Genomic DNA, 23,891 nt, shown 5'->3' on the forward strand with positions numbered 1-23,891 from the left:
GCAACACACCCTGACAGGCATCAGGGTGCAAGGGCCCCTCAGTGCTGTTTGCAGCCCTAGTTTACTTTTGTTGCCAATGCATGTTAATTTAATGATTTAAGTTATGCTTTCTGAGCTGTTCATTACCTTATTTAAAAGCAGCATGCCTATTCACTATCTAAATACAGAATTAAATGCGTGTGAGCACATGATCTAAAATTTAATGCTGTGTGATGTCATGGATACCTTAGCCTCCTGTGCATAACACGGTGTAAAGTACAAGCAGTGCACTTCTAAGAACTTGGTGTCTAATTTTATTTGCCATTTAGATGCTAAAGTGTTTTATAACTTCCTGTTTCTCTGTTATGTATGATGTTGATGACCACCTGGTTGTTGTTGATGATGACATATAAATGAAACACATATACTGACTGCCGAAAGTGCAGAGCTTAAGTCAACTATTTTAACTGCTCTAAATGATGCGTCAACAACAGCATAGTCCTTTAAAAACACAGGATATTTTGAGATGTTGCTGTACTATTCAGAGCAGTGGAGTGTTACTTGAGGTTCACTACAGTGTTTATCTGACTGGTGAGTGACCTTAGTATAGAGCTCTGTCTCTGGGAGGTCTGCAGCTGACAACTCCTCCACAACTAATGAATGCACTGCTGGCTCCAGCTTCAACCGTGGATTTCTCTGGCATCCAACAAGTGGGTGTTGTCTCATTTTTGACCTTCTATGGGAAGCTGCTGGAAGTAGGTTGTTGCTAGGGTGAAATCAGTTTCAAGACAATGCCCTACATTAATACAACTGCTCCCATGGGATTGATTGGAAACATGTGCCAAGTATGATTTTAGTGCTGATGTGGAGTGATTAGAGCAAGAACATGAACTCCATGAATTCAGTTTTTATTAGGGCCACTCTAAAAAAAAAAAAAAAAAAAAAACTGAGAAAAACTTTTTGAGATTTTGTTTTCTGGAGTCAACGGTTAGGACTTTGTGAAGTCCAAAATTCTGATTTTGTTCTTTTATAAAATTGGGTCTTATTTTCTAAAGAAATTCACTTTACTTCAAGAAATGAACACATCTAACAGATTTGATTTCTGATAATGATTTTAATAAAATGAACACATCTAATCTTACAACATCAGAGCAGACAGGGCCCTGTTCTGGGGGTGCCCAGACCCCAGGCCCATCACTGTTTATCATTAACATTTTTGGAGTAAGCTTTTGGCCAGTGAGTTTTGAAGCTCCACAGCCCAAAGAATCTGCTGCCATCTTGTGGAGGAAACAAATAACATCAATTGATCCAAATGTTGCCCTCTTTCATGCTCTTGTTCTGAAAGGAAAAGTGTACCGGAAGCGCCATGATCACATCGACGGCGTTGGTGTCACTGCGGTTGCCAGGGACAACACAAGTACTCAGCCGACGCTGGCAGGCATGGTCATTAATAACTTGGAGTTTCCAACACGTTTAAATTAATGTTTGTGCTTTGACATCTTTGAGGCCATTTTAGATGTACTGTTCTCTCTTTATGTAGATACTCTTAAGTGAGAGAAAATGCCACCGAAGGCAAAAAAGGGTTCAGGGAAGAAGTCCAGAGCTGGAGCCGCGGTTACAGACACGAACTGGGAGACTGGTCTGACCAAAGCAAAGTTTGATGAGGTTTGTCTTTTATTTATCACTTTATTTAGTTTAAGGAAACTGGCGCTGTCAAAACCTTTGTTGTCAAACTAAAATGAAGCGTGTAGAGTGTCATTTAGTAGCTATCAATGGTCGCTAAAATGCAACTTTGAAGAGCTAACGGTGGTAAGTTTAGCTAGCAACGGTTTTGTGAAATTATGTGCACCGAGAGCAGTTGTTGTTTGACGGAATTTGACAAATAACTGAGCCCAAAACAGTATCAACTATATAATTTGCTTAAAAAATGCGCTGTCCTCTGACGGGGACTGTTGTCGACGTAATTAAGTTTGAAAGAAGTTTGAGAAATTTTTCACTGAACGTTTCACTTTTATTTTGAAGGGAATGCGTTAAACGGAAGTCATTTCTGTTTCGTTAACGTTCTTCAACTTGATGCATGTATCAGCAGTAAAACTTTATTGTACTGCTGTTTTAAAGATTTCTTTCATTATCGAACCCCTTAAAATCCGAGAGCCAGTAAATTGTTTTGTGTAATTATTCAGTTAATTCAAAATGTAAATATAACATACTATGCACAACCATGAAGCTCTTATTCTCAGGATTCTGACCATGTTAACCATTTCAGGATAAAACCACCACAGCAGCCATAATTAAAGCTTTTGGCTACAAACTAACAAAAATTAAAAGCAACACAGTGTACAATTAGAAGCTCTATTGTACTCTCCTGATCATAATATTCCATCTAAAACAGAAAGAGTCCCCACAATTTAAATCCAGTCAAATATATTCAAAAACTGTGGTTACATCCATAAAGATCCATGAACTGTTTTTTTTTATCATTTCAAATTTGCATATGTTGTTCTCAGACAATTATTGACCATGTTGAATAGATAAATGTCTGCCAACCTTGATACTTTTTGGAGTCTCCAGTTTGAAACAACTGAACTTTTCCTCATAAAAATAGATATAAAATCCTCATGTTTGTTCTATTGTTATCAACTTTTAACCTAAACTAGCTAAGACCTTGTGCTTTAATTCAGTTTAGTTTTCCAGCTAATACCTCCCTGCTGCAGTCATCTACAGACCTCTGTTTCACAATAGAAATTCAGAAACAGCTACAGAAGGACTTTTCTGTCTGTACTCCCTGTATATTTTCCGCCCGTTCTCTCGAAGCTTACAAATATGAACCAAACATTGCAACACCAAACGTATGGATCTATTTTCATGCCTGCATAAAGCATAAATGAGCCTTAACACTGCTCAAAAATGCCTGCATTTGCCCAATGGTGGGGGCTAAATTCCCACCCTGGTAAGCTGGAGCACTTTATGGTTTTATTAGCATGAAATGTTTTGATGTCCTTTCCAGGAGTCGTGGCGGGCTTGTGTATCTTATGTGGTTGCAAAAAGTCCGGAGGAGGATGACCTGATCCAGGCTTTGGCTTTGGCTGTACAAAAACCTCTACGCAAGCTTTTCAATCTGTTGACCTGGGACAATACCCTTGCACTGGTAATCTTAGCTTTTTCCAGTTCTTTTTAATGTTTTTTCCTGTCCTCCTTCTTGTTGTGAATTTTACTTTGGTTCATTGTAGTACCTAAAATCATAAAGAACTTGACACTATGATTGACCTGATATAACAAAACAGGTTGTTTGTAGCTTACACAAATATAAATCTTGTAAAATTTGAAAAAAAAAAAAAAAAAAAAAACCCAAAAACCTCTGTACTAAATCTAAAGCCAAAAGATATTAAAATGTAATTTTTTTTTTTTTTTTTTTTTTTTTTACAGATCCAGGAACTGGGAAATCCCAAAGCCAAAAAGACTGATGATGTCCCCATGTTTTATGAGGTAGGTTTAGGGTGTTTTACATTAGCAACATTGACTGGTTGGTCCATGGTGTAACCAGCTCTACTGAATTGGGGCCGCCAATCATAAAGACTGTAAGAAACTTCCTCTTTATAATATTAACTTAGGTCTTTCTGTCATGTAGAAGAAATTCTGTTTTAGTAAAAATTTGGGAATTCTGGAAATCCTGAGACTAAGAGTTATTATTATAGGCGGTAACTAGTTTAAATGGCAGGGAGATCATCCTTCATTGGCGTGGATTTATAGCCCGACAGTTTACTTAATGTATTTAATGTCATTTTAAAGGTTGGCAACCACAACTGCAAATTTGTATTAACTGATCAGTAGATTATTGTCAAGGCTTTGGGCGTTAACACATTTTACACCATGGATACCAAGTGATTCCAAAGGGGATCACGCTGCCTTACGTCACTGATGTGTCTTTTTTAGGTTACTGAGCCGGCTAAGCTGCTGCTGGACGCAGGAGAGGAGATTCCCTGTGAGCTGATGGCAAAAATATTGAAGTTCCAGCTGTTACAGATCAAAGCCTTGGATCTGAAAAGGAGGGAAGCAGAAAAGGTAGTTGTTTCTTTGTACATGTGATTCTATGTGATAATTATTACAGTGATGTAAAAGTGTTGAACTAGTGTTGAATTATGTATGCTATAAGTCATGTTTAGAAAATATCTGTAACTCATGTAAAACAAACTATGAAATGTTTTAAATTTTGACAGAGAAACAGATTTTTCTCACTTTTTTATTTTCTGTGATTTTTGTCTTCATCTCTGTAAGGCAGAGGAGGAAAAGTTAAAGGCTGAACCTCCCTCTGCGAAGGACAAGGGAGAGGCCAAAGCTTCTGACAAAAAGGGAAAGAGTGCGCCCTCACGTGCAGGATCTTCTAAGGACAAGAAAACCAAGCTTAAACGCAGGGATGATGTGGAACCACCTACATTTATTGGTAAAAAACACATGCTCTGATTATTGAGTTCATGAAGGTAGGCTGAAGACATAAAGACATCTTTTGCCCCTGCCTCTATGTGTGTAAACAGTTGTGTTTATGCATTTGTGTAAGATAAAAAGAAGTAATTGGTTTAACCACTTGTTTTTTTTTCTTGTAATGTAATGATAATATAAAAGTATTTATTTCTGGGTATAGATGATGAACCAGAAGATGGTCCTCAGCATTACATTCTGGTACTTGGTTTCTACCAGCCCCAGCTGATTAAGGCTCTTGATGCCATAGATATACATGTAGCCAATGTTATCAAATTGTGTCAGGAGCACACTCAATCTTCTGAGGAGCTGCAGGAGCAACCTACATGTGATGACAATGAACAAACCATGATCCCATCTCCAAGTTTGGATACAGGTATAGGGCCTTTGGTTAAAACAATGAAAAACTGCTTTTATATCAATTGTTGTCTGTATACTGTAACATGAGTATCTCATCTGTGTGTTGCTGAAGGAGAGGTTTATGTGGGTGGAGAGCTGGATGCACAGGCCAGGAAGATGGATGGATTCTGGTCAAGTCTGGGACCAGTTTTGGACAGTGGGCTGCCTGAGTCCAAGCTCTATGATGTTGTTCAGCTCAGCTACACTGTCCCAGATCTCATGTCTCCCTTTGACAAACAAGAATCTGAGGCTGAGGTGAGTTGGTCCTTATTCAAGGATGCTGTATTTTTAGTTCTCTGCTGTTTGCATATTTTTCTCACCTTTTACTTTTCCACTTCTTTCAAGTCCTTATTATTTTATGTGTTACACTTAAACACTTCTTATCTGTGTGTCCAGCCAGAAATAGGAAGCCACATTTTTGAGGGCGTGGCCAATCTTATCTATGACTGCCTTGACTGGCGCAGGCAACATCAGCACTACCTGGACAACATCAAACTCATCAGTGTGCCCGCTGTTGTTGGTTTGGAACCACCGGCTGTAGAGGTAAACACCAGGGGCGTAAACTAACGAATGACATTTACTCATTTTACTGTAATCGAGTGACTTCTTTTGTGTACTTGCATTTTTTAGTACTTTTTAAAATCACCAGTTTTACTTTTATATAAGTATATACAGAGGGAAGTGTACTTCATTACATTTTAAATAGCATCACATACTAACAGGCTTTCTAACAGCTCATTTTATCCCAGAACAGTTCCTGAATTTTGCTTTAGGTTAAGTTGCACCTTGTAATAACCAACACAATTGGAGATCCATTCCTTTTGCTGTTGGTGCACATTAAGGAACCATCATACTTCCCTGTGAAAGCCTCTTGAGTAGCAAAAGTAGCTACTCAGTGCTTTGAGTAAACTTAAGATGAATTTCTTTTTTCTTTCACTTGTGTAGTTTTACATATCAGTACCTTTACTTCTACGTAAGTAAATTTTAACCAAAGTAACTGTAATTTTACTTGAGTACAATAGTCTGGTGCTTTTTCCACCTCTGGTAAATACCAAGTCACATATTAAGAAATTAAACCTTACTTTTGTTGTCTGTAACTATGTATTTTTCCTCTTAAGTATTTGCTAGCTGGTTCTTTTAACCTTACTCACCACATTCTGGTGTGATTTCTTTAAATCATACTTAAAACATAGCGGCAATCTAAAAGGAAGCCTCCCTGTAAGAAGAGAAAAGGCTTAGCAGAGGATGGTTTCGATCCATCGACCTCTGGGTTATGGGCCCAGCACGCTTCCGCTGCGCCACTCTGCTGCACATTCCACTGTGGATCCCATCCCCCTTTTGTAGCTTGTAGCAGCCGCATGTCTCCAGACCAGTGAAGGACAGTCAGTAACACTAGCAACAACATGCTCTAATACCAGAGAAAAACGTGCCTGGTAAACACTGTTTATGTGTCTGCATAAGATAAATAAAAAGAATGCTTTTGTAACCGGTTGTGTTTACTTGTTTAGACATCAGCACAGGAGGAAAACTCCAAAGTACAAGGTGAATCTGTTATTTGTAATCACCTTCTGCCTCATGTTCCATGTGTTTCTTTTAAATACTAACTCAGATGACAAACATGCCCCTCTTCTTTGTCCTTGTGTCTTGGTGGACAGACAAAGAGCTGCCTCTTCTGTCTATAGACGTGGATATGCGTTACTATAAAAACCTTCTTGACCTGGTTCCTCCTGAAGCCTGCTCTGTGCCTCTGGTCTTACATTGTATGCTGGAACAGGTCTGTGTGCTTAAAGTGGTGTAGTATTTCTGTGACTTATGAACTGTTTCACAGAGCTGAATAACAACAAAGATAAAGAACATATTTTATTAGTTAGTATTTAGTTTCACAGTATAGATGAATTTGAATTTAAAGTCATGTGTAGAATAGTTTGTTGTGTCAGTACTTTTGGATCTGTGTATTTAGGTTGTGATTTCAGCCGAGGAGGCCACCTTGTCCCATGTGGCTGAGGGTCCCAAACTTCACCGTGGTTCTGGATTGGATCACCAGCAGCTCAGCTTCATGTTTGAGTGTTTCCTGCCTCTGTTACACACTCAAGAGGAGAAAAGCAAACTCCTAAACAGCTTGCTGGCTCAAGCACAGAATGAGGAGGACAAGAAGGTATAGTAACTATAAACACGTGCCTTTTACAGCAGTATAGCTTCGTTCCTTCAAGAATTAGAAAATCTGTGTTTGGTGAGGTGCCACTATCTGCAGCATTGGTGGTTCAGTGGTAGAATTCTCGCCTGCCACGCGGGAGGCCCGGGTTCGATTCCCGGCCAATGCAGCTACCCTTTTTTCCTCGGGGGGGTGGGGGGATCTGTAGAACTCTTTGAACACACGAAGGGCTCGTATTTCTGCATGCTGGGTGATTCACAGGCACTTCGTGCTTAATAACCAATCCTCAGCTCCATTGTGGTGCTTAGAATGCTGTCGCTGCAGCACACGGAGCAGCGTGGGGTTTAGTTGTGACATAGTGGGGGGAGGGTGTACTTCCTTGTTGTCTTTAGCAGAGCAACGGTGAGAGGCAGCATGTGAGAGGACAAAAAATCCCCACCTCTGGTTGCTTAAAAAAATCACCCCAAAATGACCAGGGACTTTTCATCATTTATGCAGGTCTCTCTCTTTTTTAAGACTTCTTTTACTGTGGAAAACATTCCTGTATTATGGGGTAAAACTGCAAATGGAAGGACACAGCTGAGCTACAAAAATGTCAATGCATGTCCAGCAGATGGTGCTATAATCACAGAGACAGAGAGTGCATACTCTTGAGTCAAGTGTTACAAATACTACTACTGCATTTTTCTTTAAACTTAACTTTAGTGAATAGGAAGCACTCACTTCATACACTCACTTAATACAATCACTTCTGTTGAGTGTATTAACACAAAATCTGCCCTGATAATGTTCACTAATTTTCCTCTTTTTTGTCTGTTTTTCTTTTTTAGAAGCTACTGGAGAAATTTGGAACAGAGGAGCCTCCTAATAAGACTGAACATCCGTTGGTAATCAGACACCATGATGAGAGGGCACTGCGCCTTAGGGATATTAATGCAAGTAGAATCTCTTTACATCTGCTGCTGCTTAGTCTTTCTCCAGTCCTAAATCTGAACTTTAAAACATAGTTGTGTACATAAACAGTGTTTTGGCTAAAGCGTGCCTGTATATCCTTTTCAGGCTGTTGAGGGTTTTGATCCAGCAGAGGTGGAGTCATCCATCATGAGACTTTCTCCTGTGTCAGATCTGATCCGTTCTGTTGCTCAGAAGAGGAACAAGAGCTCCTGTTGGATGGCAGTCAAACAGCAGCTACAGCACTACTGCACAGATGGTCAGACATCAGTTACCCATCAGTGGCACCAGGCTTTGCTCAGCAGACAGATCATGGGGGTTGTTAACTGTTGGGATATGAAGCTCTTCATTCAACAATATGATAAGGACTCAGATGTTTTCATGTCTTACAGATGTTGTATCATGGCTAGAGGTTGAGCGTTTCCTCCATCAGAGTGTGTTTGAAAGTATGCCGCTGACCAAACTGGATCAAAGCGGTGTGCTGCTACATGGCTCTGGACCACTAGGAGCGATGGAACCAGCACAGCAGCAGACACCTGTTATTATTCCATGGGACAACCCGCCATCCTACGCCAAACAGCAACTAAAAAATCTACTAACTAAAGGTCTGTTTGGTGAATTTAGTCAGTGCAGAAACAGCTGATGCTTGTGGACCAATATGAATAATGAGCATCATTTTCTGTTACTCATTCCCATATAGGTCCAACATTTCTTACAGAAAATTCTGCCGATACAGAGGTACTGTTTCTGTGATTTTTGAAATTGTGGCTGCTTGCATTTAAAAAGTGCAAACAATCATTAGATGACTATTTTTTAGTTTTTCCTGTAAATAAATGTTTTAATTCTTTTTGTCTCCATCAGAACCGTGGGAGAGTTTGTAGCCAGCTGGACTTATCAGACATCCAAAACTGTAGGCTGAGATCTCTATTTGACTGGCACTATGCTGAACACCACAACGCCTCTGTTTTCGCCCAGGTAAACTTTGTTAAATTTTTTTTCAGGGTTTTTATTCAGTGTCAGTATGAGGCAACAGTTATACCTGCTGTGGATGAGTTGTGTTTAAGTATAATCCAATAAATGCTAAACCACTAGAGCTGTGGGATAATGCATACAGCAGTCACTTCACATTAAAAGCTTAGCTCTCATCGCATAGAGGCTTGATACATAAGAAGTAGTGGGAGGCAAGCTACATGTGGGACTTAATTACAAACATACACTGAAAAAATCTGCTGCCTATTTACAGCAGTAGTTTTTTCAGGATTTAAGAAAAATGTAATACTCTAAAAAATGTGGGAAAATTTTGATAAAAATTGTTATGCAAAATTAGCCTAACCAGGTTTTTTTAAAACTTCACATCAATGTAAAGGGTAATGACTGATAACATAAATGAGTCTGATATTCCTCATGTGTAGGTACTTCAGTCAGCCTCAGAGGAATACCGATGCCTGGACACCTTTAGAGGAACTATAAACAACATCCTGTACATCTTTTGTCACAATCCAATGAGCCCATATCGCCAGTGCAAAGAATCCTGGGATGTTACTCTTCACACTGATGTCAAGTTCAGGTGAGGCTGTTTACATTTTCAGAGGTGTTACAAAACAAAGACATAGACTAGTGTTACTCAAGGCGTGGCTCTACTGTAATGATTTGTGGCTCTTTTATATCTAAATTTGAAATATTACCCCAGAAAAACTTACAAAAGGGAAACTTTGACCTCAGAAATTAGTCACATTAATACGTTTTTTCCCCACATTTTTTTTTCCACATTTTTGCCACTGTTTGCCTATTTTCCCTACCTTTTTGCTGCTTTTGCCCATTTGTAGTCACTTTACACAAAGTTTTTGCTACGTTTTTGCAGCTTTTTGACCATTTTTGCCACCCACCTATAACTAATTTTTTCTCTCCTCACCAATTTCTTCCACTTTCTGCTGTGTTTTGCCACTTTTCACCCAGTTTTGCCACTTTTTTGGTGCTTTTCGGACACTTTTGCCACCTTTAACGTGTTTCTATTGCCAATTTTCATCACTTAGATTGTGGCTCTTGCAAAGGTATTTTTCAGCAATTTTGGCTCTCTGAGCAGGGTTGACATAGACAGTCATATTTTTATATTCTTTTAGAAAGCAAGAAAACACAATTCCTCGTAGTGGCAGTAAACTGGGGTTGCCCCAGGCTTATGTCAGTCTGAAGCTTATATAACCTGATAAGATGTGTGGACTAGACTTGAAAACCTTTATTCTATTTTGATAGGAAGTACTTGGAATATGTTGCACAAACTGTGTCAGATTGGACAAAAGAGGAGGAACTAAAGAGAGAAGAGATGCAGCTCAGAAATAAAAAGCCTGCTGAATCTCCAAAAGGTACTGTAGTTTGTTAATGTACATCTCTGGTGAGTTAATATTTACAGTCATTCTCATAAATATTGTTTGTTTTGTTTTTTGTTCCTGGACAAGATGAAAAGACTGAAGTCCCTCCCGAAGTAGACGAGGAAAACACTCCAGAGCCAGTTATCAGAAAAGACTCCTTAAAAGTCAGAACAAATGCTTTCATTTTCATTCTATTTCATCACTATTGCAGTATCTTTTTGCTGAAATCTCCTTACCCAGCTAAATGAAGGAGCAATTCCTTCTCACCTTGGGATTTTGTTCTTTCTGTGCAGATTGATATGCAAATTACTTGTAATGACATGATTCTGTTTCTGTCTTTATTTAGAGAAAAATGCTAAATGCATTGAATTGAGTCTGTTTTCTGTTGAACAGACAGTAAAGTATTTAAGACAGTTAAGCAACAGTGAATAGTTTTTAATCATGATAATGTCATAAAAAACATGCAAATACTTAGGTGCCCCTTCCAAATTTTGTTTTTCTGATGTCAAGGCCTGGAAGTTGGAGCAGGAGCGACTGAAGGAGGAGGAGACGACCAAAAAATCAAAAAAGGACAGTGCGCAGAAATCCAAGCAGCAGAAGGAGGAAGTTAAGTCTGCAGACAACAAAAAAAGTGGAAAGAAAAGCCGAGCAGAGACAGCAAACAGCACTGCCAAGACTCCAGGAGGGTACTTGAGTGCCACAGTGCCCCCGCAGGAGGAGAGAAAAGAGCAGCATCCAACAGAGGAATTGTTTAATGTCAGATCACACTCAGTATCAGTTATAAGATTGCAATAATCCCTTAGCAGAACATTTAGAGTAGATGATAAATTATGTTTGTAATTATATGATTAGCTGTATTACTTTGATTTCGGCAGGGTTTCATAGGCTATGGCATGGAAGGAAAGTTGGTCCATGTGTCTGGTCATCTTCAGTACCTTTTCCCTTCAGATGGAGGACACATCAGTGTGGAGAAGATCCGCTTTGTTGAAGGTATTAAGACAAAACTGAGGAGGTAGAAAATGCTTCAGATATGGACTTGCAGCTTACATGAAGTCCTCCACATCTCCAATAAACATCTCCTATAGATGCTCTGACATCACCACTGAAAACTGCCTTACAAGGAATTTCTGAGATGTTTATTCCCTGTCTATTGTAATTGGATATGTCTAATATTTTATGTGTGAATGTTAGTAAAAAGCAAAATGCAATTCAGCTGTTCTTCACAATAATCTAGTGATGGTGACAGGTGCTTTTGCACAAATGGCTATTCTAGTAACTATTTTAATTATTAGGTTCCAGCCTGATGAAAGTGACTGTGAAGAAGGATGGACATCGTTTCTGCACACACATCAACCAAGTTGTTGTTGATCAAGCAAGACCGACTTCTCAGCCCAAAGACAAAGAGTCCACTGTGAACAATTGTAAAGGTAGAGTACTAAGTACTCAGTACTAAGCCCCCCCATCATAATTTTCCACTGTTGAAAATGAGGTTGACAGTTTGTGGTTAAATGTAGACCCTGTTAGGCTCTCAGGTTGGATCTAAATTCAGAATCTAGCTCTTGCTGTGATTGAGTTTGACACCCCTGCCATAGATAGTTAGCAGCACAATACCTTTTCGGACTTTGAGGAATCATTTTGTCCATTTTTGAATAAATGATATGGATTTTGGTAGATTATATCGTTAATATGTTGTGTGTTTGTGTCAGAGTCAGAACCCATGGAAAAGAAAAGAACAAAGCAGGGCTCCCTCTCAGCTGTACTGGACAATGGAATCAGCCTCTCATACAGTTTCTATGGTCCCACAGGAGAATACAGAGGTAATACTCTATAAGATTTTGTGGGCTCCTAATGTTTAAATTAAAATGAGATAAAAACATCTTTGTCCAATTTTTAGATTTAAACTTAAAACCAGGTTAAGTATGCTTATTTAGTGTTTTAAGTTACAGTTCTATAAGCATTTGTGGCACTTTGCAGTAAGTGTGATTGAAATTTTTTTAGGCAGTATAACCTTTGTCCCTGTTTGGTTATATTTCAGTGAGGGCTGTGGAAACAGCAGGAGGGCCCCCAGAGACATCCACCTTCCTCCCGAATCCTCCCTCCTCTCCTTCCCGTGAAACAAAGGTGACTGACCTGATTTCAGTTCCTTTGAAGACACAACCTATACATCAACACCATGCATGCAGGGCTGTAAGCTCACCATATGCAAATGTATACATAAATATAAACATGTATGCATAAAGCCTAGGACCTGGGGTGCATACAGCCATTTAGTGAGGTTGTGTCTTGTTTACAGAGACTTTAATCCTCCAAGCAATTGCACATATTCAAGTTTGACCTGCAGCTCCTTTCAAACACGTCTTTCCCACCCTATCTTCCCAGTTCCTACTCTGTCCAATTTCTTTTATGAGTAAACATGCTGTAAAATTGCTCTCAAAGCTAAAAATATAACAATTGAAACCATCTTTAGGTCATTGTCATTACTTGAAATTTTTTTTGTCATTTTTCATTGAAGCATCTTAGAGTAATCTATCAAATGAATGCTATAGCAAAAATTAAACATTCATTATTGGGTATAGTGGAAATAAACCAAAAACAAGTCCCACGAATCTCCCAAGCATGCTAAGTAGATGAGAATATCATTGCACTTTATAACAACATTTACTGTTTGTTGATTAGGTCCTTTTTTTTGCGTACAGTTTTTTGCACAGGCTGGGCAAAAAATCGGTTCTATCCACAAATTGGGTTTTTTGGAAGTTGAGGTTTTGAAAATTGAAAGTTGAAAAATTTCCTTTGAACTTTACTGTAGTTATACCAAAAATAAAAGCTACTATCAGAAGCTTTAGTTTTAAATTAGTTATGGTAACCTCATAACCAAATGATACATTTTTTTTTCTTACGTACTGCTCATGTCTAACCAGTGTTCTCAAACTTAAGGAACATCCCCTCAGTTGTTATAATCGTATTGATTGATAATATTAATGCATCTAAGTTTTGTTTCATGTGGGCGGGCATCTCTCCTTCCTCAATACTCACTGAATTGGATATTTGAGTGTAGACTGCTAGGCCACTGTTATCACATTTAATGATGTCTTGTTTGTGCTGTTCTCATTTGTGTGTGGTGTGGTGCAGTCTGAAGGCCAGCCAACACTGGCATCAACTCCATTCAACAGTCTGAACTTGTCTCTTCCTAATGGACTCCTGCTGCAGTTTCTAAGAGAGGATGTACAAGGTCAGTAATTCACATTCTTTTAGCCTTCTGTTGATCTCTACAAAATTAGTTTCTGTAAAATGTGAAGCATACTTTTTATTCATATTGTATAACCCTTTAATACTCCTGTCAAATATTTGTTATTTAACATGTGCGTTTGCGCATTTAGGTGAGTCCTCTGAGAGGATGGGTATTTTGGTGAAGCAGGGATTTCCTCTTCATGGTAGTGGGCAAGCAGGCCAGCTTCAGGACCATTCCCTCTCCAAAGAACTGTCCCGCCTTGTCACCAGCCAGGGAGCTGTGATCCGATACATGAGAGATGGTTCTACTCAGGTTATACTGTACACACATAATCATAGAAGGAAGGAAGATTTATTACTGCTTTGTCAGGCAAAGCTAACCAGTCAAGGCTTGACTCACACAATCAGACTGATCACTTCTGCACTGCAGGTTCTGTTTGCAGATGGCTCAGTCAGCAATGGACAAGACTCTGGTCCAGTGTGGGTTCCTGACTCCAATCTTGAAGATGACAACACCTCTCAGGGAACTAAGGATGAAAAGAAAGGTATGGTGCAACCACAAAACAGTGTGAGAAAGGTTACCTCCACCTTTTAATAAAAGTGACAGTTGTGCTGTTGTGAGAGTAAATTCATATTGTGATACTGTCTTTGTGTAATTTCACAGATGAGTGCTCTGAGAAGGAGAATGATTCTGAGAAAGGATGTTGGTTAACTACAACTCCATCTGGAACTCGCATACACACCGTGGGGACGACACACAGACACATATCAACCCCACCTATTCTTGTCTTCAAGGCTACAGACCCAATCACCCATGAGGTTGGGGTTTTTGATATTTGGACATTTTCTGAACAGCTCAGAGTTTAGAGAGTGATAGTGCTATCCTTTCCTGAGAAAGCTTGATGAACTATTTTCTTTTATGTCAGGTGATGCTGAGCCGAGAGGATCTGGTGGTCTCTGTTACGAGCCCTGATGGATCTCAAAGTGTTGAACATGCAGATGGAACCAGAATCACAAGTATCTACCAAGACCAGCCACCAAACACATCACAACATTTACTCTTACACACAGGTAAAAGCCTCTCTAAAAACTTGGCTCTGCACTCTAAGGCAAAAAATAACAGCTCTCACAAATGTGCTTATTCAGTTTCAGTTGAGTGCATCTGTCTGACCCAAGCTCCTGCTGTTAACTTTTCAGGGAAGCGGTCTGAGAGTGTGACCCTCAGATCAACATCTGTTTGTGCATGTGACTGCACTGAGCATGTGCGTGATGATGGAGAGAAGAATGTTTATAAGGAGGAGGAAAGCATGTTTGCAGAAGAGAATGGTAAGAGGAGTGCTTGTGAGAGCGATAAGAGGAGTTTGTCTACCAAAGAGTGGGTGGTGTTGGTGGAGAAGGAGGGCTGTGCCACAGTGTTGATGTACCCGGAACGACAAATGGCCCACGTCTTTTTAGCTGATGGAACTGTCATAACTGGGACTAACCAAGGAGCCTATCAGGTGGCTGATTTACTAAAAATAACTTACTGATTATCCCACAAATCAGTCTACTACTGTTAACCTTCACGTTTTTGTCTATTCTTATATTTAAGGTCTTCCCATCTAGTGTGGGGCTCCTGCAGATCCAAAGTGATGGGAAGTACGTCTACTCCTCTGACCCACTCGTTACACCCAGTCCTAACAATCACAGTGCCACAAACCAACCAGGAAGCTACACCATGAGTCACACAGACAGAGTAGCCTGTGACATTACAGACCCCGATGGGAACCACTTCCAGGTCAGTTATAGGGATTTGAAGATAAGTAGTTATGTAGTCACTGGAAAACAGAAACAGCCAGCCCTTCACTTGAATAAGAAATGTCTCAATCAATAAATCATTGGAATGAACCAAACAGAGAGAAACAGCTAACAGACCTGCACAAGGATATGTTGAGACTGTCCAATTTTGTCAATTTGGGATACATTTTTAAAAGAAACATTAAAGAAAGCTTCGGGTGTATGTTGCAGGTGTTGGAAGATGGGCAGTTATCAGTGTTGAACTTCAGCCCTGCTCCCAGCACACTGAAACACAACGAGGAGGAGCCAGAGGACAAAATAGTGGGGATTCCAGTAAAACACAGACAGCACTGTCCCAGGTGGGAATATATGAATATGCTCTCCTTCCCCTCCATTTATAACAGGTTTACATACATTCAGCTTGTAGCAATGCTACAAGTTTCTGAGATATTTGCCTATATATTTTTTAGATGCAGAAAAAAGAGATTATGAACTGCAAGTATTTAGCTAGTATTTCTTAGCTATTCTAAGATGTTAGTTTTAGGTGCAAAAACATGATATGGTCCATACAGATGAAAAAAGCCAGAAAAATTAAAGCCCAGGTGAGGAGTTTTAGAAGGTAATGAAACAGACTGAATTTAACAGTGCCTCTGTAAAATTCGGTCAAACAAACATGACTGTCAGAAAGAGCATTTGTTATTTCAATGATACCACTGTTGGGGGTAACATGCTACAAAGTAATCAACTAGAGTACTCAATTGCTGTTGTAATGAGTGATGTAACATGTTGGTTTTTCACTTCAAATAATCTATTAGTAACTATTTCACAAGAGTATTGCTACTGAAAGAAAACTGCCCAATTCCCTTTGCCCTTTTGTTGCCCAAAAGTGAAATTAAAAAAATCCCTGAAGCATCTGCACAGTTTCTGTCTCTCTCCTTTCTGTTGGCATGTAGCTGCATGCTAGCAGAAGGTAGACACAGCTGTCTCAGTGTGCGCATATGGCTACTGACTGAGCTAGTGAGGTGGCAGAGAGGACAGCATAGTGGAATTACTCCCATTATGCTAAATTTTTGGATGAAAGGGACAAGATTATCATCATAAAGTCTAAATTCAAAAGCTCTTGTATTGTCAGCTGGCCCTCAGAGACCTTTCATAGAGGCATGCAGAATTATGCCTCTACCCTGTTTGGTGGCAGATAGTGAGCATATTAAATTGCTGATTAAGGTCGTCATATTCTATTATTAGCCTGCACGGACAAATTACGGGCCCTATATTAGACTCTGGCGTGATGGTAGAGTCCAAACATACATAGGCAGACATTCAGCTGCCTATGTGCTGCTTTTACAGCTGGTAACTCGAATGTACTCTTATGTATTTCATTGCAGAGGAGTACTTTTGCATACGTGCTTAACTTTTACATATATAACAAGCAATTTGTTATGTTTTATGTTAATAAAAACTTAACGAGTTACTTTTCTCAGCATGTAACACGATAATGTAACAAGTTATTTTTAAAAGTAATGGTATCCAACCCACTACTGGTAGTTGACTGTATTACCACTGCTCCAAAGATTCATTGTACTCATTACATATTTAAAAGATATACTGTATAATGCATTTTTTTGTCAGAAAGTCTTACCTACACAAGTCAAGGACAAGATCGGCAGGTAATAAGTAGTCCCACTTTGTCTATGGGGGTATCAAAATCAACACAACCCCAGAGTTCCTCAACGTAACTTTAAACAGTATTTTAACATTTAATCGCTGTCGTTGGCAACGACACAGAGCTCTGACAACACATACTGTGTTCCAGGCTGTTTATGGTGCATGAAGACGGCTCAGGTACTGAACTGCTGAGCTCCCAAACTGTAGAGGAACTGCTCCAGGAGGCGTACTCTGACTCCACTGTAGCGCTGCTGAAGGAACCTCTGCCAGATACACAAGGTGCACTGTTATATATAACATCAAGAAACAACTCTACCTACAGTAGCTTAATCATCTGAGCCACCCTTTTTAAAACCATATTATGTTTTCCCTTTTTATAATGGTGTAAATGAAGTGGCTTTTTATTTAAAAGCGCTTTTTCTAATAGAGTGAGGGAAATAATATGAGGCCTTTGTTTGCTACTGTTTCAGAGGAGCTTGGCATTACCGTACTGAAGCCCAGCCAACAGAGCGTGTGGTCCCAGTGGTTGCTAGGGAAACAGAACCCTGATATCACCCCTCCCAACCTCAGAAATCGCACCTGGCATGACTTCCCTAGAACAGAGGTACACACATATTGTATATCCACCCACAGACTAACAACACACTGAGGTCCAGAGAGTAATATTTCCCTCCTCCTTGTCTTTCTTTCTAACCAAGAAAAGGGTCCCAGGGCCTCCAATTGGTACTGACCTGGGACAAGGTTTGACTCTGAGAGAGAGGACAGCTCAACATCACCCTGTCAGAAGCTGCCCTAAAATACTGGAGATGAGGGAATTTCATGAGCACAGACCAATCACCAGCCCACGCAGAAATACTATAGATACTGGGCTGAAGGTAAAACAGACTATCTTAGGCCAACAGTTAAAATATGTTAACATAATTTGGTAGAACTGATGTATCACTGTTATCTGATCAAAGTGGGGATTTTTTAACAAGATCCTTTAAAATGCTGTAATGTGCCTTGACTTCAGGAATACATCGAGACTTTGATGAGGAGGCATCAGCGATCAGAGGCGATGAAAATTAAAGAGCCTCGCTCTGAGGAGGAGAGTGCTAAGGCCAGTGAACTGTTCAACCTAGTGCTGGTACTGGTTCTGATTCTCAGATTTTTGTACACTTCACAATCAGAATATTTACTCGTCTTAAGTTGTAAGGCATTCATAAGAGTCTGCATTGTACTGTAACATATATACTTATGACTACATTCTAAAATTAAAAGGTAATTTATAAATGGTTATTATTAATACATTGTTTGATAGTCTTTTGCAGAGGATGAGAATGCTGTTCAAACCTTTGACAAGAGGACATCAGGTAAATTACATTTTTCAAGTTGTGTAAACTTTGTTTAAATTGAAGTTTTTTCTATTAATTAATTGTATTGTGAGAATGAAATAAATCTTAAATAGTTAAGTAGACTGTGAGAATGTTTCACTCACTTTTTAGTGAATATTGTAATTAAAATAAGCTCTAATTAGCAAAGCAAAGGTGGTGCATTAAAAGACTTTCAAGTACGACCATTTTAAAAGAAAATTTCAGTATTTTTTCAGGCTGTGTTGGTATTTGGTAAGACTAAATATATTAGCCTCCAGTGTTTTCAGTGTACTTTGGCCCTTTAAGGAGAGCACACTGAGGGCACCAACAAGGAAGCTGGACAATACAGCAGCTTTGTGTAGTTTATCAAGTTTAGGTCACAATAGGCTGCATCACTGTATCATTATTCTCTGACCTACTGTTTGGGCCACAGAACTGCAGCTGGTTAAGAAACTAGCCACAGGAGCCTACATTGATTTTTTTTTTTAAATCAACTTTTACACTGATTTTTTTAATGCATCATAAGCTGTTAGATCTTGAAAGCTGCTATCCTCTGATTAAAAACATCCTGAAGTAAGGCTGCAACTAAGTCCCACTCCTGACAGCAGTAGCTCTACGGGGTTTGTAGGCATTGACTCATAGTTCACAAACCATACAAGTAACTTGACATCTCTCCTGCTCACAAGTTTCCACTGACAGTTCTCCTCTCTGTGTACTTAGGGTCATTAAGTATGCAATCATATCCATAGCACATGACTTGTCATCGTCACTTGAGTTAATAACACTAATTTTTAGCTATGTTTGCTGTTGCTATGTCTTTCGAAGGCCACAGATTCAGACAGCAAATCAGTGCTAAGAAAAATAACATGTAGCCTATTTGATACATTGTAAAATAACGCCAAACACAGAGGTTCAAAACAGGTTGTTCAAAATGTTTCTGTATAGGGTACATTAAAGCCAAAATTGATTTTTGACCTGTTTTGACCTAAATTGGCTAAGTGACACCATGCTGTTGTACTGGTCTGTAGCACAGTATAGTCTAGCTTCCTTGCTAGTGCCCTCAGTGTGCTCTCCTTAATGCACACTGAAATCCCTGGAGGCTAAAAAGTTACTATTACGAAGTACCTTATTCAACACAACTTAAAAAAGAACCCCTAAAATTTAAGAAAAGACTGTAACATGCAGGATGCATTAAATCTACTTTGTCTTTATGTGTATTCACAGTGGAAATAGCCAATCTGTATAAGCAAGGAGTGGAGGCCCCAACAGAGTTGGATGTTTCTGAGGACACAGACACAATATCAAGTGACAGGTTGAGTAGTATTGTATTGAATCCATGAAAACACAATGTTAAAATGTATAAGTTACACTGCTAACCTGTTTATTTTATCAAGTTTTTAACCATAACAATGATGCCCTCTGTAACCTTCTCTTCTATTTAGTTTTACTAGTGGGAAGGAGTCCAAATGGGCTGTGAGACTTGCACAGCACAGGTATGTTTTTTTTATTGCCTACAGTATTTTAGGATAAAGAAGTATTCAACACTATCAGCACACTTGCCTGCATCAACAGCAGTGACTGCAGTACAACATACAGTGCATGAAAGATAACAGACAATCATGGATAATGATGGTGCTCCCATGGCTACAAGAACATTGTGATTACACTGGTACCCATTAACCCATTAGTAATTTTCTCTGCTGCACATACATGTCAGACAGGAGATGTCTGAAGAGCAGGCATACAGAGAGGCTCTGAGGAAGAAGAGCATTGTTCCTTTTTTCCACCCAGAAAATCATCCCGTATACCAAGAACTGTTTCTACCTGCTTCAGCAGTGAGTGTGAGAATACATCTTTTATATCACTTTACACTGAAAAACCACAATGCACAGAGTTGTTATTTTTTTGCTGCAGCTCCAACAACCAGACATGAGGAGTCTATCCATGGCTCTCCCTCCAATGCCTAGGTCAGACAGCGCTGAGGCCAGTCTGAAAGATGTCCCACAAGAAACCAGTACGTTATCTGTATTCTATTGGTGATCTGCTATTAAAATACATTCTTAAGTTTGTTCTGTTTAGATTCTGAGGTTAATTGAACTAAAACAGAAGCTATTTAAAGCAACACTAGAGATGCATAGTGATTATTTAATTTAGATAATGGTCAATATTCTGTTTTTGTTTTTATAACTGCAGCCCCAAGACCCTTAAACCCAACACCCTCTAAGTCTGCAAGGTAATAAAGTGGATGTTATTTCAGTTTTTTTGTGGCGCATCTCGAATTATCAGCTGTGTTTACATTTACATTTGTGATATAACCTAACCTTTTTTTTCTTTTTTTCCTCAGTCATGCTGCAGGAAGCAGTAGGATGCACAAAAAAAAATCCCCTGACCCAGAGCCTGAGACTACAAGTTTGTCCCCATTGTTCTTCTGCTGTTTTACATTTGAATAAATTATCAGATTAGAAACCGCCCCAATAGTATGTCAAATGTCAGGTTTAGCCTCAAGACTTTTGTTTAGAGAAAGCAAGAAGCACCGGTTCGTAGACGGTTACAATAAACCAAAACTTGCACTGAATTTTGCAGAGAGTACAAAGTTTGAATTCTAAACATTGTGCCAACAGGAAATGAAATACAGTAAAGCCGTGCTTTTTGGTGTTATAGTAGGAAGACATTAAGCACAAGCACTCCCTGCTTTAATTGTATATATAATTACTCGAATGGCCATGAATTCTTTGTTTTTACATTTTCCAGGGGAAATAACTCAGAGGGAATCACCAGGGCACAGTAGGTCAATCCAGTTGGATGTGACTGGAACACCTAGGAGGACTAAAGTCAGGCTACCAACTTCTATCCTCGGCTCTAAACCTTGCAGTGTGCCAAATCAACAGGTAACAACCCTTTCACATCACAACATTTATCCTGCCATGTATCATGCATTCTGACTAAACAAATTTATCTATAAAAATGCTGTTCATGGCACCAGGCCTATTTTATGTAACCTTAATGGATTAAGAATATTTGATATCTTTAGCATATTTATAATGTTTCCAACTGAAATGATTAAACAATGATCATAGCTGCTACTTGTAAGTATCAGTTATTATTGTACGGAAGAGTATTAGGGCCACTGAAAAAAAAAAAATTGAGACGAATTATTTTTTTTCACTTGTGAGAAAAAAGTCAGAATTCTGAGATTAAAGTCAGAATTCTGAGATTAAAGTCAGAATTCTGAAAAAAAAAATTGAGACTTTTTTTTCATTTGAAGAATAAAGTCAGAATTCTGACTTTAATCTCAGAATTCTGACTTTAATCTCAGAATTTTGACTTTTTTCTCAGAATTCTGACTTTAATCTCAGAATTCTGACTTTTTTCTCACAAGTGAAAAAAAAAGTTTCGTCTCAAAATTGTTTTTTTTCAGTGGCCCCAATACTCTTCCGTATTATTGAAATCACCTTACAGCTACTTTTAAATTTGCTTTATTGCCAAAACAGTCTTTTGTCAACAATGGCAACAATGAAGTAATTAGATGCTGTGTTAAAAAATTTTAATGCTATCTGTAATTTTAATATTTATATACTACAGACTCCTAAAAGTTGCCATTAGAAGTTGTTATATACAGTTGGGGTAGGGCTGTACAAATTGGGACAGTGACATATTTTTTAATGATTTTGATTTTTTTTTATGCTTCTATTTACCACCTCAATGGGTTTGAAATTAAATGTGACTGAAGTGTAGATTTTCTGCTTTACTTGAAGGGATTTCACTAATTTACCATTTAAGAATTGCAGCCATTTAAAACAGAGTATCTCCATCATCAGGAGTTCAAAAGTATTTGAACAACTGACTGAGGACCAGTTTCATTGCCAGGTGTGCTCAGTTCACTTCTTATTTAAAGACAGATGCTGCAGATAAAAGGTCTGGAGATGATTTCAAGTGTTGAATTAGCATTTGGTAGCTGTTTGACTGGAGCTATCAATATAAAGTCCAAGGAGGCTGGAAAAACGAAATAAATCTATCAGAGATAAGATAAAATTTGTGAATAAACTCTGTAGATTTGAAGGAAAAATCTGAAATATGTATCATTGTCTCCTACTCCAGTTTCTCTCAGTGGAAGAGCCCGTGAGGAGGAAGTGTCGGACTATTTCCTTGACTGATCCTAATGTCATCGTGAGGGGATTCCAGCTCCTTCCCTCCAGTGTCAACTTTGGTACGCTACGGGAGGGCACCTCCTCTGCCATCACCGTAGTGATGAAGAATGTGGGGATTGACACCTGCAGGTGAGTATGTAGAAGGTATAAAAGAAAGAATCAGGTTCTGTGGATGAGGACAATTTGTGGGTCACCTCCAAGTCCTGAGAGAAAACTTTGATCTGTAGCTATTTGTGGATTGTTTTGGTCTTTCTCTCTTCCAGATTTCATGTGAAACAACCTCCTCCTGCTACCGGCCTGCGAGTCCTCTACAATCCTGGTCCTGTACGTTTTCAGGTTGATGCTGAAATGTGTTTCGCATGAAGTAGGAATAAAAATGAAAAAATTCATGAATTGTACGGTTTTTTTAGGTGGCAGCAGGTTTGCAAGTTGAGCTGCATGTTCAGCTGTTTGCCATGTGTGCAGTCCATGCAGGTGAGGTAGAGCCGAAGAAGTACTTTTCCTATGACATCGTCATCCATACTGAGACAGACATCCTCTACCTGCCTGTCACTGCTAATATCCTTTGCACTCTTAACGACTCAAGAAAGTTTTCGATCTTGATTTTCATGTTGAAAATGAGCCTGATCCTTAGTTCTTTGCGTAAGAGTCAAATTAAATAGTATTCACAGTTGTCTTTTTTTTAAATTCAGGTCCATGTGCTGTTTTAAATCAAAGTCTTGCTCATTTTTGTCCCTCGTTTTCATAGTTTTTGCGTTGTCACAGCACCAGCAGATATGTGGAGATCACCGATATGAACATGCTTACAATTCTAGAGATTAAAAAAATTCTTAGAACATGTGCAGTTTACTGACCCACATGTCAAAGATAAAATGCAGTCTTTCATTAGATATCCACAGATTAAACAAGTCTTAATGGCCCAGCTTAGGTATGACTAAAGAAATCATACAGTGAAATTGTTCCTTACAAAATTTCACCGATCCTTCCTGAGAGATTGTATGACATTTGGCTCAAGGAACACGGCAAGAAAAGCTCAAAGGTCCGTCAGCTGTGGCCCAGGCCACCGGCAAAGACAGGTAAGTACATTGCCCTGATGAAAAAAATCAAAATATGTCTTATATATATAAAGAACTCACAATATTTTTGTGTGTAAATTTCAGGAAACAGCTAGCCTGTGAGAAAATGATCTCCAGTGTGATATCCCGCCAATCATAATCAAACTACTCTCCAACATATTAAAATGAAATGAAATATTGATGAAGCTTTTATATTTTTTGTCTGTTTCAAATAAATTCAAATAAACACAAAATGAGTGTGGCAACTAGACTCTCCCCTTTATGTGTTTTCATGTATGTTGTATGTTTTCTATATTAGAATATCTTCACACATTTTAGTTTTG

The 23,891-nt window shown here is 38.9% G+C and overlaps 1 protein-coding gene and 1 non-coding gene across 2 annotated transcripts; both read left to right on the plus strand.

Annotated features, from left to right (window-relative positions):
• Positions 1-1,539: 1,539 nt before the first annotated feature.
• Positions 1,540-23,804, plus strand: spag17 (sperm associated antigen 17). Its single transcript, XM_041779739.1, has 49 exons — positions 1,540-1,644; positions 2,987-3,127; positions 3,406-3,465; positions 3,913-4,041; positions 4,255-4,420; positions 4,619-4,831; positions 4,931-5,109; positions 5,251-5,397; positions 6,363-6,396; positions 6,510-6,628; positions 6,815-7,009; positions 7,837-7,941; positions 8,066-8,216; positions 8,350-8,562; positions 8,658-8,695; positions 8,819-8,932; positions 9,370-9,524; positions 10,208-10,317; positions 10,411-10,487; positions 10,834-11,079; positions 11,199-11,313; positions 11,616-11,750; positions 12,030-12,140; positions 12,359-12,444; positions 13,453-13,552; positions 13,701-13,864; positions 13,982-14,096; positions 14,216-14,370; positions 14,478-14,622; positions 14,749-15,050; positions 15,143-15,328; positions 15,559-15,686; positions 17,141-17,271; positions 17,463-17,596; positions 17,691-17,867; positions 18,005-18,118; positions 18,293-18,344; positions 19,569-19,656; positions 19,787-19,837; positions 20,062-20,179; positions 20,259-20,358; positions 20,538-20,577; positions 20,689-20,753; positions 21,096-21,232; positions 22,443-22,621; positions 22,756-22,816; positions 22,903-23,050; positions 23,470-23,568; positions 23,653-23,804. Exons 1-49 carry the CDS (start codon positions 1,540-1,542, stop codon positions 23,661-23,663), a joined length of 6,144 nt encoding a protein of 2,047 aa, XP_041635673.1. The 3' UTR covers positions 23,664-23,804.
• On the plus strand, positions 7,105-7,175 carry trnag-gcc. Its single transcript has one exon. It is a non-coding gene; the product is annotated as a tRNA-Gly (tRNA).
• Positions 23,805-23,891: the final 87 nt, after the last annotated feature.

The sequence above is a fragment of the Cheilinus undulatus genome, linkage group 22 (genome assembly GCF_018320785.1).
Source record: "Cheilinus undulatus linkage group 22, ASM1832078v1, whole genome shotgun sequence".
Lineage (NCBI taxonomy): Eukaryota > Metazoa > Chordata > Actinopteri > Labriformes > Labridae > Cheilinus > Cheilinus undulatus.